Genomic DNA, 20,641 nt, shown 5'->3' on the forward strand with positions numbered 1-20,641 from the left:
TTTGTTAATATTCTAAATATTTATGAGTAGAAATGACCATTTTTTCTAATTTTAACTTAATTCTTTTCGTTTCAAACTAAAAAATTGCTATAAGAATTGAATTGTAAATCATTTTTTTAAGAATTCAATTATGTTCTAAAATATTTATTAAATTTACTCTTTAAATATCATATTTTATTAAGTTATTATATAAAATTTATAAAATTATATATACTAATTATTATATGTCGATCAACCCTATTTTATCTTATTTATTTTGGATTAGTTTAAAGTTAGATTTGAATATTTAAAATAAATACTGGTAAAATTTTAAAATAAAAATATTATATAAATAAAAAAAATCATTATATATTTGTATTTAAATATATATTTTATATTTTAAAATATATTTAATATGAGTAGCTATTTTATTGTGCAACTCTAACATGAGTAATTTAAAAGTTGAGTCTAGCTCGAACAAAAGTCGACTTAAACACGACACTACCCATCCAAATTTCTTTTCCCAAATAAATGGAAAATCCTATTTTACCAGAAAAAAAAAGGAAAATACAGATCCAAATTAATAGTAACCGGATAAGGTAAGCGGATAAGGAAATCCGAAAGTAAACACTAAAGAATATCTAAAGAAAGGAATCATAAGAATAATTAATAAGTTCGTCAACAAGAAGTGAGGCTCAACCAACGACAGATTCATACATTTACATTTCTGTCTAAGGGTGGCATCTTGGAACACAGTGTTACAGATAGCTGAATTCAATCTTCATTCATTGATTAAGGCACAATGCAGTTGTGAACAGCAACCGTGATGGCTATGGCTCATACACGTGTCCCTTTCCAATGCCATAAATACTCACTTCCCTCACCGATTTCTTCTTCCTCATTAAGGCTTCTCTCTTCTTCTTCCTCTTCTTTGTGGTCTTTTTCATCATCGTTTGCTACGAGGAGGAGCCATAAGGGTGTGAAGGGGAGGGTGGGAATCAGTGTTGCGACCATGGCTGATTCATCAAAGAGAACTGTGATTGTCACTGGTGCTGGTGGCCGTACAGGTGAGTGAGTCTCTTTTTGTTGTATGCTTAGTCAAATTCCATGCTTTCTTTCCCTGTCAATAGATAAAGAGAGCGAGACAAAAATTGGCATTTTGGGGTTTTTAAGGTATTAGGTGAAGTTAAATGATGTTTAAAATATGCTGCTGTTATGTTTCTTGTTGGAAGGGGAGCCTCGGAGCAGCGGATGAGTTGTCTCCACGTGACCTCAAGGTCACGGGTTCAAGCCGTGGAAACAGCCACTGATATAATTATCAGGTTAGGCTGCGTACATTACAACCTTGGTTGCGGCCCTTTCCCGGACCCTGCGTTAAATGCGGGACGCTTGTGCACCGGGTTGCCCTTTTTATGTTTCTTGTTGCATGTACCATAATCTGTGTGTAAAGGATAAGGCTACAGCATGATATGGTTCTGCTGGAGTTAAATCCCAAACTGGTCCTGAGATTTAAAGCCTGCACTAAAATAGTCGTCCAGGTCTCAATTGCACCAATTACGTCCTCTCCACCACTAGTGATTGCCAATCTCTGCCTAAGTGGTGCAATTAGAAACATTTCTGTAGAAATCGCACTTGTAAGTTCAGAACCTCACTTCACAGAGGTTTTGTTACAGTGAAGAATGCATTCTAAAGTTCTATGCCTCTATCGCGATAGGGATGGCAACACAAACCCGATCTGCAGTTATCCAATCTGATGGGGTTGGGTTACATATTATCAAATGTGTTGATTTGTGCATTGCTCTTGAAAGTCTTCATAGTTTTGTAGTATCAAATGATTAAGGTTGTTGGTTTATGATGCCATATAAATGAAAAGAAAACTGAAATTATATGATTGTATAAATTAGAATAGAAAAGAAAAACACTTTGACTTATGATTATTGAAAATTTTTTGGGTTAATAGTCAAATTAGTCCCTGTAAGACAAGACATTCTTTAAATTTGTCCCTAAAAGATTTTTTCAATCAAATTGGTCCTTCAAAAATTACGAATTAATTATATATGTCTTTCAGTTACTCTACTCATAATTTTTGTCAACGATTGATGATGTAAAATGTTAACTGATAGCATACATATGTTCAATTGGATGCTAACTAAATATGTTTAAGAAAATTTATCAATTTAGTCACTAGCCCTTAGCCCCTTAGCATTCTCCTATATTATGTTCTATCTTAGCATTCTCCTATTCCTATTTCTTATAGAACTTGAACATATGCAGTTACCTAGGTTAACAATACAAGAGGGTAGTGATACGTTAGAGGTCCTAACATAGTTTTACTCTTGTTACCTTTTTCAGGACAAATAGTGTATAAAAAACTAAAAGAGCGGTCAGCCGAGTATGTTGCAAGAGGCCTTGTCAGAACTGAAGAAAGCAAACAGAAAATTGGTGCTGCGGATGATGTTTTCGTGGGGGACATAAGAAATGCTGATAGTATCGTTCCTGCAATTCAAGGTGTGGATGCTCTAATAATTCTTACAAGTGCAGTGCCACAGATGAAAGCTGGGTTTGATCCAACCAAAGGTCAACGACCTGAGTTCTACTTTGAAGATGGTGCTTATCCTGAACAGGTGCAACTACTAATAGTTTCCATGTATTAGATGTACTTAATTAAAATTTGATATTTATCTCCTTTTCACTCATACTGTACTATATCTTTTGCTTATTAGGTTGACTGGATTGGGCAGAAAAACCAAATAGATGCTGGTAGGGTCTGTTTATGTTCTTTTGATTAATCGTAGAACATAACAAATTTGTCCATGTTTGCAATATTGAAATTGGTTTTACCTATATGAACAGCTAAGGCTGCAGGAGTGAAGCAGGTTGTGTTGGTTGGGTCTATGAGAGGAACAGACCTTAACCATCCTTTGAACAGCTTGGGTAATGGGAATATATTGGTTAGTTATTTTTTCTCCTTCAAGTAGAGCTTGCATTTCATTTTAGAGCACGATGCAAGTTTCATATTGTATTGATTGCAGGTTTGGAAAAGAAAGGCTGAGCAATATCTTGCAGACTCTGGTATTCCATACACAATCATAAGGTGCACCAATTTCTGTCCGTACTTAGACATATATAGCTGTCCGAGGATTTTTCTTATATGTTTCGTTCTTTTGTTTGTTCAGTGGAAGAATATTTCGGGTTTGAGTTGAAATTGCATTTTAAATAAAGTGTTTAAATCCACTAAAATTTAACAGCACCTACAAACTCACTCTCTGTTGATGCTTAGTATTATCTTCATACCGGGTTGTTTTGGCCGGAATTTTTTATATTGTTCTTTCTGCTGTACAAAATTTGAAAAGTTAGAGTTGTATATGGAAATAACAATGGCCTTGCTTATGCAAAGTGAATTTGTATAGAAGTATTATGTTACCTACCCTGGAGAGAGAGAATGCTAACTCAGCAGCAAAGGCAGCCAAAAAAGGGAAGAAAATAATCCCTTTACCTTATCATTATTCTAGAAGAAGCAACAAAGAAAAGGGAGGAATAATAGGCAGGAGAAACGTGTAATCATAAGTGACAATAATTGATGAGAGAATCAGGGAGGCGTAATCGTAGGAGTTGAATGCTAATTATGATAATTAATTTGAGGGAAGGCAATAAAAGGAGGAGCTGATTAGGTGAGAGGTACGAAAAAATTTGGAAAGGCCTAGGCTAGGAGAGAAGATGACTCTCGAAATTCCTCTATTATCTTTTACTGTTCTATTGTATTTCGGTATTTCCATTAAAATAAATACCAGTGTAACAACTGGTAATAGAGCACCGATCTTCGGTGTTCTGTGCATGGTTTCCACGCGAGCTGCCATGGAGTCGAGGTTGGAAGTTTTGGAGAAGCAAATGGAGGAGATGAGGGAGGCTCATAATTGTTCGCTGGAAGTTCAAAACCGATCATTTGAACTCTTATCCACCAACCTACTGAGACAGGTGAGGAAAAAGCTTTCGCAACAACACCATGACCAGGGAGGAAAAGGGGCTGGAGGGAGCAACGGGAGAGATGGAGAAGGTTCAGAAGGTAGGGGCGGCGGCAATAATGAAGGTGAAACAGAACAGAGGAGATTTGAGCCTACCAGGAAGCTTGACATTCCCATCTTCTCGGGAGATGATGCAAATGGCTGGCTGGTAAAGATGGAAAGATATTTTCGTGTCTCCCAGGTGGCTCCGGCAGAAAGGATGGACTTTGTCACTCTTGCTTTGGAGGGAGAGGCTCTCGCATGGATGGAGTGGTGGGAAGAATACACACCATTTCAGACATGGAGACGATTCAAGGAGGACTTATTGAAACGTTTTCAACCTGGAGCTGCTCTCAACCCATGGCTCCATTACTAGAGGTGAAACAGGTGGAGGACGTCGCTCAGTATAGGCGAGAGTTTAAGGCTGCAGGACGAATGCAGAGAAACCTGGGAATAGAGGCTCTCATGTGCATCTTTGCAAATGGACTTAAAAAAAAAATTCAGGCGGAGTTGGAAGTGGCTCGGTTTGATAATTTACCAGCTTTACTGGATAGAGCAACGGCTATTGAATGGAGAAATCAAGCATGGAAGGAGACCAGGGTTGACCCTAACGGCAGGAGGGTGGAGGGGTTGTCGAAAGGGAGCAGGTTAGGTAGATTTGGTTCGGTGGGAGCTAGATTTGGATTTTTCAAAAATTCTAGTTCGGCGAAGTGCAACACCCACGACGGCAGAGGCGAAGCGAGGAGCGAGATTGGATCCAACACAAACAGAGGCACCCCTACTCCTCGTACAGGCCTCAACACCAGTTCGAACGGAGGAAGTAGAACTTCTCATTCGCAGACGACTCGTAACAGCGGCACACGGTGGCTCTCAAACGAAGAGTGGGCAGAGAGACAGAGGAAAGGGTTGTGCTTCAGATGTGGAGAGAAGTGGGGACCTGATCATAGGTGCTCCATGAAGCACTATCAAATCATACTCCTAGGAGAAGATGCAGAAGAGGAGGCAGAAGGAGATGTAGGGATGAACCAAGAAGCCCATGAAGGGGAACCTGAACGGGAAGAGCTGCAAGTATCATCATACAGCTATTGGGGACTTACTACTCACAAGATCTTTAAGGTCCAAGGCGAGATTCGGGGAAGAACAGTGGTGGTGCTCATCGACCCTGGGGCTTCAGCAAATTTCATTGCCACCGAGGTGGTTAGGCGGCTGGCATTACCGGTGAGAAAGAAAAGGGAGTTTCAAGTGGAGGTGGGGAACGGTGCTGTAGAAAAGGGGAATGAAGGCTGTGAAGGAGTTCACTTGAATGTTCAAGGGGTCCGAATAATCCAAAACTTCTTTGTAATGAAGCTGGGCTGTTCGGAGGTGGTGTTAGGAGCAGGATGGTTGGCAAGTCTAGGGAGGTTTGTGGGATATTATGGAGAATTAACATTGAACTGGAAGCAAGATGGTAGGGAGATGCAACTAAAAGGTGATCCTTCCTTGAGCAGAAGCAGGGCTTCATGGAAGAAGACCTTGCACGGTCTGAAAAGTGATGGGGAGGGTTATGTTATCACCACCAGGGTTGCTGCCACCGAGGAGCAAGAGCAAGAGGTGATTTCTGCTGAAGCTCAACAATTTCTACAACAATATGGGGACCTGTTTTAGACCCCTGTAGGCCTCCCACCCAAACGCGAAAAGGACCATGCAATCATCTTGAAGGAAGGGTCAGCGAGAAGGACCATGTAATCATCTTGAAGGAAGGGTTAGAGATTCCTCGCATCAGACCCTATAGATACCCACAATATCAGAAAAACGAGATTGAGAAAACTGTAGAAGAGATGCTGAATTCTGGCATCATACGTCCGAGCACTAGCCCGTTCTCAAGTCCGGTGATCCTAGTTAAAAAAAAGATGGAGGCTGGCGATTCTGCATAGATTACTAAGCATTGAATCGAGAGACCATAGCTGATAAATTCCCAATTCTGGTGATTGATGAGCTGCTGGACGAATTGGGAAATGCAAAAGTATTCCCTAAGCTAGACCTCAAGTCCGGCTATCACCAAATAAGGATGAGAGAAGATGATATCCACAAACCGCTTTTCGAACTCATGAGGGACACACTGAGTTTCTCGTGATGCCCTTTGGGCTCACAAACGCTCATTCCACTTTTCAAGCACTCATGAATCAGGTGTTGCGGCCATTTTTGAGGAAGTTTGTTTTGGTTTTTTCGATGATATACTCGTCTAGAGCTTGAGTTTGGAAGAACATTGGGGTCATTTGTAGCAGATTTTTGAAGTCCTCCGGTGCAACCAGCTCTACCTCAATCAGAAGAAATGCAAATTCGCCCAAGAACGTATTGAATACCTGGGTCACATTATATCTAAAGGAGGAGTGGCAGCAGACCCCAAAAGGGTTCAAGACATGGTGGATTGGCCAGTTCCAAGGGACCTCAAAGGGTTGAGGGGATTCCTTGGGTTAACCGGTTACTATCGCCGTTTTGTGAAGAATTATGGAGGCATAGCTTTCCCCTTACACAACTACTGAAAAAGGATCAATTCAAGTGGGGTAATGAGGCACAAGCAGCTTTCGAAGCACTCAAGACTGCCATGGTGACAGTCCTAGTGCTAGCTGTCCCTTCATTTTCAAAGCCCTTCGCAGTGGAAACTGATGCTTCTGGGAAGGGATTAGGGGCAGTACTGCTGCAGGAAGGCAGGCCGGTGGCTTACATGAGTCAGAAACTTTCTGAACAAGCTCAAGCTAAATCTGTTTATGAGAGGGAGTTGATGGCTATGATCCTGGCAATTCAAAAATGGAGGCATTACCTCCTGAGTCAACGGTTCACTGTTTATACGGACCAGAAGAGTCTTAAATTCTTTCTTGATTAGAGAATTGGAGGCAAGGAACAACAGAAGTGGATGACCAAGTTGCTTGGGTTTGATTTCGAAATAAAATACAAGGCAGGGAAAGACAACCAAGTAGCTGATGCCCTCTCCAGAAAATTCCAATTTGCTGCTGTTTCCATGGTTTCAGCTGCTGAATGGGCAAACTTAGAAGAGGAGGTGGAGGTGCAACATGACCCAAAACTCGAGCATCATGCAGGATCTGATTTTTTATTTTTGGAAAGGAGGTTACTGCTGGATATGCATTGAAAAATGGGAGGTTGCTGCACCAAGGGCGTTTAGTTATTCCAAGGCATTCGGAGTTGATTCCCAAGATATTGGAAGAATTCCATGACACAAAGTTGGAAGGACATTCTGGTTTTTTCCGAACTTATAAGAGGATAGCTGGAGTACTGTATTGGGAGGGAATGAAGAAGGCCATCATGGATTATGTGAGACAATGTGAAGTATGCCAAAGGAACAAACATTCCACCTTGACTCCAGCTAGGCTGCTACAGCCACTCCCTATTCCAACAAATATTTGGTCGGATATAGCTATGGACTTCATTGGAGGACTACCAAAGGCAAAAGGGAAGGACACCATCTTTGTTGTGGTTGATAGGATGACGAAGTACGCTCATTTCTTTCCCTTATCTCACCCTTATTCAGCAAAGGAAGTTGCAGACCTGTTTGTGAAGGAAGTGGTGAGACTTCATGGGTTCCCTACATCGATTGTTTCCGACCATGAGCGGTTGTTCATGAGTGGTTTCTGGTCCGAAGTCTTCAAAGGCAGCAGGCACATCATTAAAGATGAGCTCAGCCCATGATGGGCAAAGCGAGGCGGTCAACAAGTGCGTGGAAACTTACCTCAGGTGCTTCGCGGGGTCTACGCCAAAGCAATGGCCCCGATAGCTGAGTTGAGCAGAATATTGGTATAACACCAATTATCATGGGTCGATCAAAATGACCCCCTTCAAGGCCCTTTATGGAAGGGAACCCCCGGTTCTGTTGCGGGGTCAGGGCGAAGCTGCGGTTGAAGAAGTAAGAAATCTTATGGAGGAAAGGAATCAGATGTTGGATGAATTGAGGTTTCAACTAGAAATGGCCCAAAACCGAATGAGGACATATGCTGATAAGAAGAGGAGGGACGTCACTTTTGAGCCAGGAGAGTTTGTGTACCTCAAATTGCAGCCTTGTTGAATGAAAACCTTGGCAAAAAGGTCAACTAAAAGCTGAGTGCAAGATTCTATGGCCCTTATGAGATTCTTACGAAGATTGGGCAGGTTGCCTACAAGCTTAAATTATCGGAAGGAGCTCGGGTGCATCCGGTCTTCCATGTTTCTTTATTGAAGAAGTGTGTCAAGCCCACTGCTCAGATTCAGCCACTTCCTACGACTCTAACAGAAGAGTATGAACTACAAGCTGAACCCCAAGAAATCCTAGCTGTTAGGAAAAATGCGGCTGGTAAATTGGAGGTGTTGATCAAGTGGAGGGACCTTCCAGAATTCGAGAACTCGTGGGAAGCAGCAGCTGCAATTCAAGAAGCCTTTCCTTCCTTTCACCTTGAGGACAAGCTGATGCTTCAAGGGGAAGGTATTGTTACATACCCTGGAGAGAGAGAGAATGCTAACTCAGCAGCAAAGGCAGCCAAAAAAGGAGGAGCTGATTAGGTGAGAGGTAGGAAAAGATTTGGAAAGGCTTAGGCTAGGAGAGAAGAGGACTCTCGAAATTCCTCTATTATCTTTTACTGTTCTATTGTATTTCTGTATTTCCATTAAAATAAATACCAGTGTAACATATTATTACTTGGATTTAGATATTAAATTTAAGGGTGAACTTGGGAGAGTATAATGCAGCACTAATAACTGTCACTGATAAAATCAACCGTTTGAAACTTATAAAATTACAGGCAGGCATAGGATACTTGTTCTAATTAACAGTTATCACTTGCATGTTACTCTAACCCATCACATTTGTACATATCCATATTACTTGTTCTCATGTTTCCCGGACACACATTTAACTGTAACAACTTGTATCAGCTAGAGCTGAAGTAGCCTTTGTTATTGTTAGTGAAAGAAAATCCAACGTGGATTTAAGTCCTTTGGGTGTATACCATTGCGGAAAACAAGAAGTTTCTAGATTAAATAAAGATAATGTCAAAAGTAGGGCTAGTCGTAAAAGGGCCTTTTCCTTCCTTCCAGAAAGGTTTTTGCATGCTACATTTAGTTCCATGGCTACTACTCTTCATTAAGCATTCTTTTTTAATATTTTGTGGGAACTTGTTTTTAATGTTCTTATTGTTAATGTACATTAAAGTCTCTGGTTGGGGCATTCTTATGAGCATGCTGATATTTTTCCTCTTTCTTTTTTGGCCTCAGGGCTGGTGGCTTGCAAGATAAAGAAGGTGGTATTCGGGAACTACTCGTTGGGAAGGATGATGAGCTTCTCAAGACAGAAACCAGAACCATTGCTAGACCCGATGTCGCAGAAGTCTGTATTCAGGTATCCCCTCCATCTTCTGAAGGTTTAATTAATCTATACATCTTAAGAATTCAATCATATCATAATCATTACATTGAATATGTCAGTAGTCAATCCTCTAGAGCAAATTCTTGTCACAAAATTTTTCATATTCAACTATACAAACTTAGATAGGAATCTATATGAAATTTTAGAAAGTTTTGCATATTCGGTTTTCTGTAAGGACTTGATTAAAAAATTTTAAACTATATGGACTTGCGATATAACTAAACCTATCACAAATTGTTGACAGGGTTTTACCATGGTTTTGAGAACCAGATCGAACTGGCCGATATGACTCAGTTAACCAAGAATTGGCCATCAGACCAGTTCAATTTAAGATACAAACCGCTTGCCAATGAATTGGTCAAAAATCAGGATAACCAATTGAACAGTGTTGATTTTTTACCGGTGAACCCGTTTAAAATAATAAATCACAAAAAAAAAATCATTTTTTTAAAGAAATTATATATTTTATACATAAATATATTATTTTATTATATCCAGTTCAACATCGGTTGAACTCGACTGATCTTTGAACCTCTGACTCTACTGGTTCAATGACTAATTCGGTTTTCAGAACCTTTGGTTTTACAATACCAAACTTTTCCATTATTTTAACCACATGAACCTATTTAGTGAAACACGACTTAGTTATTTTGTTAGTCTGTACCAGCTCCCTGAAAATTCCCCTTTTTTTGGATTCTTATTGAGTCTGAGATTTTTGCATCCCGTTGTTCCTCTTGTTTAACAGGCACTAAATTTTGTGGAGGCTCAGTTTAAGGCATTTGACTTGGCATCAAAACCTGAGGGAGCTGGTTCACCAACAAAGGACTTCAAGGCCTTGTTTTCTCAGATCACTACCCGTTTTTGAATTTTGAGTGGTGTTGTCATGTTTCAAAATAACTCGTTGGCCAGCGGCAGACCCTTAAATGAAGCTTCGATCTGCGACGGATTAGTCCTTGATTCGTCGGGTTGGGGGATACGGTGGGCAACCAAAAAAAACACTTATCTATTTTAGTCCCAACATTTGGGATTGGACCTCCATAGCTAGAAAAATCACTGTCATGACAGTTCATTAAAAGATTGTGTAAAGAAAATTATTGACTTTCATGGTACCAGCACAGCAAGCCTGACAAAGTCAATCAACACCTTTATTAGTGTTTATGATTTCATGGCATTGTTCTCAATTTCGTGATATAACAAATTACAAATGGAATTCATGATTGGATCAATTCTTTGGAAGAACAAAAATATAACTGCCTTTGTTGTCCGAAGTAGTGTTTATTGTCATCAGTTTCCTAATTGTCCCCATAATAATATTTTTATTATTATTGTTATTTAACTAAATTGTATCTGTTTTCAGAGTATATTTTAAAAGTATAATTTGTAATATATTCACTTTATTAGAAATGTAAAAAAAATGTATAAAATATTTATCATTTTATTAAGATCTCGTCATGTTTTTTTGTGGTGTTTTTAAAATTATTTACTATTTACTTTATTAATCTAAACTTATTATTTTTAAGGTATTATTTTATTAAAAATAATTATATTAATTTTATAATTATTAAAATTTAAGTTAATTGTAATTTATTCTATTAGTTTAAATTATTTATTAAAAATTATTTTAAATAGTCAAAATTAAATTAAATTTTTAATTATTATCATTCGAGTTTGAATTAATTAAGTTTATTATATAATTTTACTATAATAAGATATTTTATATAATTAAAATTATAATTTTAATAATTTAATAATAATAAATATTTTATAATTTAATTTAGATCATTAATATTTCAAGTTCAAAATCTACTGGTAATGGTATGCATAAATATCGACACTGTTCGATGAACTTAGTTTTACTAATGCTTCATCATAGATCTTCTATTCTTATGATCATCAATCATGTTACTAATGTTATTTATATTAGTAACTCATATATATTTACCTCTATATATATTATTACTTGTGTTTTAATAATCTAACTTTTGTAATTATTCATTTAAGATATTTATAACCTGAATCGCTGACTTAGGGGCTGAAGACATGATACATCCTCTCCCTTGCCACCACATCATCATCACTTCATTCTTCTTCTCTCATTCACCAAACCATAAGGGAAAAAAAGAGAGAGTTGTGAGTGAGAGGGAACAAAAACCTTTTAAGTTCGATTTTTTAAACTCTATAATTCCAATAAAAAATCTAATTCGATTAACGTGTTCGTATCTTCCTCCCCTTCATATTGATGCCAATTTTTTTCGGGAGAAATCAATGGTGATGTTTTTTGTCTCCCTTGGTGGTTCGGCCGAATGGTGCCTCTGGTGCGGATTTCGAATGTCCACAATTGAACCAGCAAGTAAAGATATTGGTTGCTCTAGAAACAAACAGAGATATAGTGGTAATTTCACTGAGAGTTTCTTTCCATAGAATCAGGTCAAGAGAGCTTGACTTCTGTAAGGCGAGGTTACTTACAGAGATTATCATTGTAAATTTCAGTTAATTAATGAATAATTAACTAATAAAATAATTATAAGCCAAGGTAATTAAGAAATTAAATTTTATAATTTGGAAAAGCAAATATTTAGAATACGAATTAAAATGCTAATCTTAAAAGTTTTGGCAAAAAATTGGGCCAACAGGCTTAAATGAGTGAACCAGGTCCATGTTGGGCCCAAACTTACATATATAACCCTCATAAACTTAGCAAAACTCATCCCGTTCCCCCTTTTGGAAGAGAGGAGTACAAAGAGAGCCTTAGCTAATACACTATTCATCCTCCACTTTGATTGATCATAACTTTTGATCTGAAACTTTGATTGACGAATCATTTATGGCCACACATTCATTTCAGAGTCCTTTTCATTTTAAAAATCACAACGTGGTAAAAAAAAATCGAAACCCTTTTCAGGTCAAGAAATTTCAGGGAAGTGTGCATATTATTGGTTATGGAAAAGTATATTTTGGGGACTTTGGATATAATAACAAGAAATGTAAATTGCAAGAAAGTAAAAATAACAACTAAGAAAGGTCTTGGTAAGAGATGAGAATTAGAAATCCTATCCTCAATTATGATGGTAATTGTCTTTTGCTCTCACTTAGTTATCCTCTAATAATTGAAGAAAAGTCAAGTGAGAAAAATTGAATCTAGAACAAAAGTCCTAATCAAAGATTAGCTTTAGTGGAATTCAGGCCACCTAGCAATCTTCAATCACCAATCAATAAAAGAATTTGACAATTCAAGAGTCTTCAATTACTCAACCCAAGCCAAGAGTATAAAAATCTATTCTAAAATCCAACCAAGCATTTTATCAAACACTTGGAAGGCATAAAATGAAAGCATATTAGAATAGCAAGAAATATAAAATCTAAAACTACCAAATGTAAAATAACAATAATAACAACTCAATTAAACAATAAGAAACATAAAAAGACATCAATTGCATTAAAGAAAATGAAAATCAACAAGAGTTCAATAGCATAAAAGTAACCAAATACAAGAAATAACAAGTAAAACTAAGAGAATCAAGATGCTAGAACAAGAAATAGTAAAGGAAACTAAATCAAGGCAAGATCAAAATCTAAATCTAAGGAAATTAAACTAAATCTACCCTAATTCTAGAGAGAAGAGAGAGCTTCTCTCTCTAGAATATAACCTAAAGCATATTTCTATTCTAAACCTAATTACCATCCCATTGTTCCTTCTTGAATTTGGCCTCACATACTTCAGAATTGAGTTGGATTTGGGCTTGGATGAGCTCAGAAATCGCCCCCAGCGTGTTCCTTTAAGTTGGTCATATGATGTTTGTCACGCCTACACGAGATGTCACGTGTACGCGTGGCCTGGCGAATTCCTTCCTCAAGCATACGCGTGAGGCACGTATATGTGTAGCCATGAATTCACCAAATCCTTATTTCTTCATGAATTCTCCATCTTGCATGCTTTTTCTTCACTTTTTTTATCCAATCTTTGTCTCCTAATCCTTAGATCACTAGCAAACACATCAAGGCATCGAGTGGAATCAAAGTGAATGAAATTTAGCAAATTAAGGATCTAAAAAGCATGTTTTCAATCTTAAGCACAATTTAGGAAGAATTCACAAAACCATGCTATTTTAGTGAATAAATGAAAAAGAAGTCAATAAAATTCACCCATTTAGAGTAAATAAATACCATGAAATGTGGATTCATCAGTGAGTTTGAGTAATAGTATGGAATTGCTAAAAGCAAAAATTTTAACCAACTTCGACGGACCATAACTTGGTTTTCGAACCCTCAAGTTTTGTGAAGCTTGTCTTATATTAACACTGGGCCCAAATAGTTTATGAGTTTAAAGAACAGAGGAAAAATGAGTTCTAACAGATCAGTTATGTGCATTTAAAGTTTTGATAAAAAAAACTGTACTTTCTGCAACATAACAGGTTTTTGAAAATCATGCATTCGTGCGTACGCAAAAGTATCACACGACGCGAGTAAATGGTTTTGCCCAGTACTCTCGTGTACGCGAGAGTGGTCCGCGTATACGACAATGTCATTTTTGAACTCGTGCGTACGCAATAGTGTTGTGTGACGCGAGCAAATGTTTCTGACAATATTTTTGTGACGTGACATTGCCAAATATTGGACTCATGCGTACGCGGAAGATGCTTGTATACCCGACCAGGCTTTTTTATTAAAAGATGAATTTTTGTAGTTTTCAACCATTCCTATAACTTTCTAAACCTCTGTAAACTCAATTATGAGTCTAGATCCAGTGTACTAGAGGGTAGAGGGGTTAGGAATGAGACCTAATGAGTCGAGATAGTAAATCGATGAAAGATGGAATACGATATTGAGAGATTATGATGATTGACTTTGATTAAGATATGATGAGGACGGTTAGGATATTGAGGGATGATGATAATTGATTATAATTATGACTATGAATGAAGTGAAATACAAATGAGAATGAATTTGATAGTGAAATTTGAGTCTAATATGAAATTTACCTACCTGGGTAGATGTAGTGGCATTGTTCCACTTGCTTTCGGATGTGGTGAAATGTACCTATCTAGGCAGATGCAGTGGCATTGTTTCACTTGCTCCGAGTTAAGGTTTGGAACCGGCTGGATAGACGCAAGGATTGTGATTTTGTACCGCTTGCTCCGAGTTGGTAATTGAGATATCTAATTCGTGAGTCTCCCTGGATAAATGCAGTGGTTTACCCCACTTATTTCAGGTTGAGATTTGATAATTTGTTGACCCTCCGTTGCAAGATATGGCCCGACACTTATACCTTTTTGGATGAATTCCTCCAAGAGATGTGAATTCCTCTTGAGAGATGCACACACCAAGGGACTGTCGAGGGTTAGCTACCGGACATGTCGGATTTGGCTGTGTAACTGATAAATGAGCTCATCGGCCATAGGACAAGCATGCTTCATTTGCATTTGATTATTTTGTTTGGGTTTGCTACTTGTCATGGCTTGTTTAATTGTGCATATTAAGTTACTATGTGCTAATTGCTTGAATTTACTTGTGTATTATTTGTCTTACTTGTTTTTGAATAGCTGAGAGGTCCCTCATGTTGGCGTCGGTTGACGTTGAGGGGCTGCTCTGCTTGGCGCTTGGAGAGTTGTAAAAACAATGAGAAATGTGAATTAAATTAGAATTTCCTATGATAGTTGCCTAATCACAGATTAGTGAGAACCTATGATGAAAAGATTGTTGTATGGAAGCTTAGGATTGCTTAGAGAGTTCGTGTTGCCTTATATTGTATCTATTTGGCATTTTTTCCGTATTAGGAACCCGTGGATTGGGGTTCTCATTTTGTATATATTCCTTATTTTTTAGATATAGGTCCTGCCATGGTGAGCTAGAGTTCGTCTGGAAGACAGCAAAATTCTTTTGACTCCTATATTGTATTTTGTTTAGATTTCTCTCCCCCTTATCTTGGAAAACTTTAACGATGTATATGTATATATTTTCTTTTGAAACCTTGTCTATAGAGGCTTTGATGTATATTTGGGGGAGATAGAAACTGTTATCAACTACTTTTGTTACTGTAATCCTAGTCGACCTAAACTTCGCAGGTCGTGACTAGTGGCTATTACACACACACACACATATATATATTCTGTCTTTATTTTTTTGTATTTATGTTTTGTGGTAATGTAGTTTTATATTGAAACTATAATTTTTCATTATAATAACTTTATTTCATAAATTTAGATGTTATGGAAAATTACATTAATTTAGTAATTGCATTGTGTTAATGTAATACTCTACCACACAAAATTTTAAGCTATGGTCGTAAATCAGAGGTGGAGATGTATTATAACCTCTAATACAGAAAAGTACATACATAATATTTGAAGAAATATAATGCAACTAGGAGCCTGTGAAGGAAAGATAAATCAGAAGCGATAAAATCGTCATCACACACGTAGCGTTAAAGGTAAATGTGTCGTTATACAGAAATATAAAAGATGTATACTCAAGCAATAACACATAGATATACATGATGCATTCTTGTCCAACTGGCCAAGAGTTCACGTGTCGGTTATGTTGCCAAACCCGACTCGGGCAAGTGGGATTAACCAACCTTCCTTACTCGTATGTTCCACAAGCAAGCGGCGTAACACCAACTGTCCTTGCCCGGAACACGCAAGCGGGCTTCAACCACTGTCCTTGTCTTGCATCACACTGCATCCATGGAGTGTATCAAAGAATTACATCACACCGCATCCAGGGAGTATGTCATAGAATTTATCAAATCAACATGCAAGCAGAATGACACCCATACCTTGCCCAATTCAGCCAATCAGATCATAATTTCTCCACATTGAGGTCCTCAATATATTTTATTCTGTTTAATTCACTCACACTCATTTCAGAGCCTAAAAGCTAGTTAACAAACCTTTTATAAGGGTTACAAGGGTTTACAATCTTGCTGGGAAAGCCAAATAGTCAAAATAGAGATTTTTGGAGAAAATAGGACATGTGCGTACGCATTACCCTTATGCGTATGCACTGATCAGAGGCAAATCCACAGCTTGTGTGTGCACATCACCACATGCATACACACAAGTTGTGAAACTCTCTTGGTGAGCGTACGCATACTATCGTGAGTATGCACGAGTTCATACACCTGTTTGAGTAGTGCATGCACACATAGGTCAAGATTATGGTTTTTCTGCAACACCTTAGATTTTCATTTTAAAACATAAGTTTTTAAATTTCTATAACCTTTTACAATTTTCTTAAACCATTTTAAAGAACTTTTTGTTAGCTTTAATCTAAGAAAAATTTCATTCGATTCCGAACTCCGAGCGCCAAGTTATGGCCTATTGAAGTTGGTCAAAATTTTATTTTTACCAAATTCACAAAATTGTCAAATTTCACAAACTCTCAATGTGATTTGGTTCAAAACCACTCTAATACCATTTCTAAATATTCCAAACACTCATTTATAAATTTCCAACCATTTCATATCTAACCAATCAATTTCCATCAAACAACCTCATTAATTAACATTCCACAACACTTTATTCAATTTCATTCACATGTGAAAATCTATGTCACTCAACAACAATTTCAACTCACAAATCACAACCAATTAATCATAACAACCACTATTTCCATTCAATACTATCTTAAGGCAATTAACCTAGGTTTTCACGTAACTTTATATAATGGCTACTCGAAACAAAAATCTGTACTTTTTTTACGGTGGCTCTAACCCTTGAATCTTTCACTTTCTAGCCAAACCAAGCTTCCATAACTGCTCTGCAACCATAGCGAGCACCCAATCAGGTACCAAAACCACCAAACAAGACAAGCTACTCCATATAATCTAATTACACTAATTATTCAACACTTTCACTAGGATATTTACTCAAAATTAGGGATAAAGAGGAGATTGAGCTCCCTTACCTTGTATCGCTCAAACTTGGGTCAACACCCCATTAGATATTGTGCTTGAGCTTCTCCTAAAGTACCAAAATCACAAAAATCTAACCACAGACCCAAAATGCAAATACAAGAGAGATTTCAAAAATAGCTCAAGGATTTTAGAAGTAATCACCTTAAAGGTGAATCGAAGAGTATGATAAGAGTGTAATTATGATAATGGCATTGGAATTAGTGGTTAATATATGAATTCTGATTGGATTTTGAATGGTGAATTGAATTGGTGGTTTGAATAAAGGTTTGATCTGATGTGTGGATAAAATGTGATTAATGGTGATTTTTTATGTGGTGGAATGTATGTTAATTGTTGTTGTCAATAATGGTTGATGATAATAGTCGAAATTGGTAGATTTATGAGTGGATATCATTGAATGAATTGAAGGACTTAGTTGTTGGACTGAATATGGAGTGATTGAAGTATGAGATAATGTATAGGAGTAATAGAGAATGAATTGGGTGTGGATTGTTTAGTTTGGAATGAGTGTTTTGGAAACTTGAGGAATTTTGTTAACAACCTATCTTTAACCAACTTCGATGGGCCCTAACTTGGTTTCCGGACCTCCGAATTTTGTAAAACTTGTCCTGAATAAAAATTGGGTCTGTGAAGTTTTTAATATTTGAAGAATGGACTGAAAATAACTTTTACGAAAAAGTTATGTACGTTTGAAGTTTGGTGTAGAAAACTAATTTATGAACTTAATATCTTTTTGGAAATATTGATATGCGTGCGTATGCAATAGGGTCATGCGTACACAAGTTTTGGGCTCTGCTCAGAAGTCTCATGTACGTGGTTATAGTCTCGCATACGCAGTACTGTCAAATTTGCAATCTCACGTACGAGGACAGTGCATGCGTGCGTGGAACTGTCATTTTCAAATCATACGTGCGCGGGTGGCATGCGTAGGCATGACCATGCTATTTTATCAAAGTTGTATTTTTTTAGATTTTCAACTACCTCTCTGGTTTTTCAAGCCTCTGTAAACTCTGTTAGAGGTCTAATAATTGGTTTTTAGGCTGTGGAATAAGAGTAAACATATTGAGGGAGTTGGTTTGATATTAAGGGAGATTTGCAAAGTGAATAATGGAATTAATAAGGCATTGATAATTCTGAATGAGATATGATTGATTCCGATGATTGATGAGCGAATATTTTATACGCTTTTTGGCATCATTTTCATATAGTTTTTAGTATGTTTTGTTTAGTTTTTATTAATTTTTTATAGGTTTTAGTGTTAACTTTACATTTTTTGGATTCTACTTTGAGTTTGTGTGCTTTTGTGCAATTTTAGGTATTTTCTGGCTAAAATTGAGGAGCTGGAGCAAAAGTCTGATTCAGAGACAGAGAAAACACTGCAGATGCTATCCGGATCTGACCTCTTACAATCGGAAGAGCTTTTCTGGAGCTACAAATGTCCAAATGGAACGTTCTCAACGACTATGGAAAGCTAACTTCAAAAGATTTCCAGCAATGTATAATAGTCTATACTTTACTTTAGATTAAAAGGCCTAAAACTAGCGTCCAATGCCAGCCTCCTGCCCCCTTTCAAGCGTCCAGACCAGCATCTAAACACCCAAAGAGGACCCCCTAGCCAGTGTTCAACGCCCTGGAGGCCTCCTAGCATGTGAATCTCATCAAAGCTCAGCTCAAACCCCCACCAAGTGGGCCCCAAAAGTGGATTTTAGTACTAAAAAGACTGTTTTACCCTTACTAGTCATTAGTTTAGTATTTAAGGGATTAGATTTATGTTATTCGCATGACAAAAACTAGGACGCACACCATATTTCATTTTATCATTGTATTTTCTATCAGTATGAGTTTCTAAAGCTCCTAGGTTAAGGGGAGGAGCTATGCTGAGTTCTATGAATTAAGAAAAGTATTACTATTTTCCTTCAATCAATGTTTGATTTTATTATAAGATGTATACTCGTTCTTCAACATAGTAAATAGGATGGTCAGTGAGAATCAGCTCTATTCATCATACTAGGACCGTGTGCCCGACAACCACCCGTGTCTACTTGGGTTCGTGTAAATACGTGGCTGAAAAGTGCGAACCGCCAGCTTGATTATACATCTCTCAGACGGCTAATTCATGACTTCGTTGGGGACTTCTTGAAACACCAGTTCAGCCAATTTCCAGGGAGATTAAGGTCTCTGTGGTAAAGGCTAGAACCCAAAGGAGCATTATTCTCTGACCGTAATATTCGACCTTGTCTGTGGTATTTTGAATAAGATCACCAAAGAAAATGAACTGCTGGAGCTTCACCTTCGGTCAGATTGGATGACCGCGGCCATACGGCGTTTGATCCGAAGCAGAGGAGATTAAAGACCACGGGAATACGGTATTGAACACACATAGCCTGCCATAGAAGAAATCACTCACAAGCAAAGGAGACAGTAATACCAGAGTTAATTCAGAAAGACAAAGCAACTCCAATCCTTAACCATATTTCTATTATTGATTTCATTTAATTTACAAAGTATTTTATACACTTTTATTCCTTTCATGTCAATTTTGTTTAGATATCACAAATACAAATTAAGCCAACTCTTCTGATTCGCCTGACTAAGACCTGCAAGAAAACGATAGCTTGCTTCAAGCCACAATCCTCGTGGGATCGACCCTGACGTGCTCAGGTATTACTTGGACGACTCTATGCACTTGCTGGTACAGCTGTCACAACTAGAAAATGGATTAATACAGACAGATTTACAGACAGATTTAGTCTTTATTATTGACGGATTTTTGGTTACCGACGAAATTACCGACGAATTTGTCCCTCTGTAAAAGCCCCGTCGGAAATTATTTACCGACGGATTTTTTTCCATCGAAAAATTACAAACTTATTTTTAGCAATTACCGACGAATTTTCCCTCTGTAAATTTTCTATCCATTTTCCAAAGGCGACGAACTTTCCGACGGATTTTCCGTCTGTAATTACAGGCGAATTTTTCGACGGATTTTCCGTCTGTAATTACAGACAGATTTTCAGACAGATTTTCTGTCTGTAATTACAGATGGATTTTTTGACAAATTTTCCATCTGTAATTACAGACATATTTTTTGACAGATTTTCCGTCTGTAATTACAGACAGATTTTCAGACAGATTTTCTGTCTGTAATTACAGATGGATTTTTTGACAAATTTTTCGTCTGTAATTTGAACCTTGGAAAATCATCCCACGTTCTGATTACAGACAGAAAATCCGTCTGTAAATCCATCAGTAAGATAAAATATAATTTTTTTTTTAGATTTTTCTATTGCAAAATGAATACTATAGATTTGTTTTCTAAATTTACTCAATCAAACACTGTAAATTGAAAAAAGAAAG

At 37.4% G+C, this 20,641-nt stretch overlaps 1 protein-coding gene across 2 annotated transcripts; it reads left to right on the forward strand.

Annotated features, from left to right (window-relative positions):
* Nucleotides 1–465: 465 nt before the first annotated feature.
* Nucleotides 466–15,490, forward strand: LOC112796852 (uncharacterized protein At5g02240). 2 transcript variants are annotated; one of them, XM_025839504.2, is made up of 7 exons: nucleotides 466–1,046; nucleotides 2,332–2,603; nucleotides 2,703–2,739; nucleotides 2,833–2,930; nucleotides 3,012–3,073; nucleotides 9,219–9,342; nucleotides 15,193–15,490. In XM_025839504.2, exons 1-7 carry the CDS (start codon nucleotides 806–808, stop codon nucleotides 15,196–15,198), a joined length of 840 nt encoding a protein of 279 aa, XP_025695289.1. In that variant the 5' UTR covers nucleotides 466–805; the 3' UTR covers nucleotides 15,199–15,490. The 2 variants fall into 2 exon arrangements, with proteins under 2 accessions (XP_025695289.1, XP_025695288.1); XM_025839503.3 differs by lacking the exon at nucleotides 15,193–15,490 and adding an exon at nucleotides 10,115–10,633.
* The last annotated feature ends 5,151 nt before the right edge of the window (nucleotides 15,491–20,641 follow it).

The sequence above is a fragment of the Arachis hypogaea genome, chromosome 4 (genome assembly GCF_003086295.3).
Source record: "Arachis hypogaea cultivar Tifrunner chromosome 4, arahy.Tifrunner.gnm2.J5K5, whole genome shotgun sequence".
NCBI classification, from domain to species: domain Eukaryota; kingdom Viridiplantae; phylum Streptophyta; class Magnoliopsida; order Fabales; family Fabaceae; genus Arachis; species Arachis hypogaea.

Coding starts and splice junctions, on each gene's coding strand:
- LOC112796852 (XM_025839503.3), top strand. CDS start 806: ATGGCTATGGCTCATACACGTGTCCCTTTCCAATGCCATAAATACTCA. Junction 1,047..2,331: donor TGGTGCTGGTGGCCGTACAG/GTGAGTGAGTCT, acceptor TACCTTTTTCAG/GACAAATAGTGTATAAAAAA. Junction 3,074..9,218: donor ATTCCATACACAATCATAAG/GTGCACCAATTT, acceptor TTTTGGCCTCAG/GGCTGGTGGCTTGCAAGATA.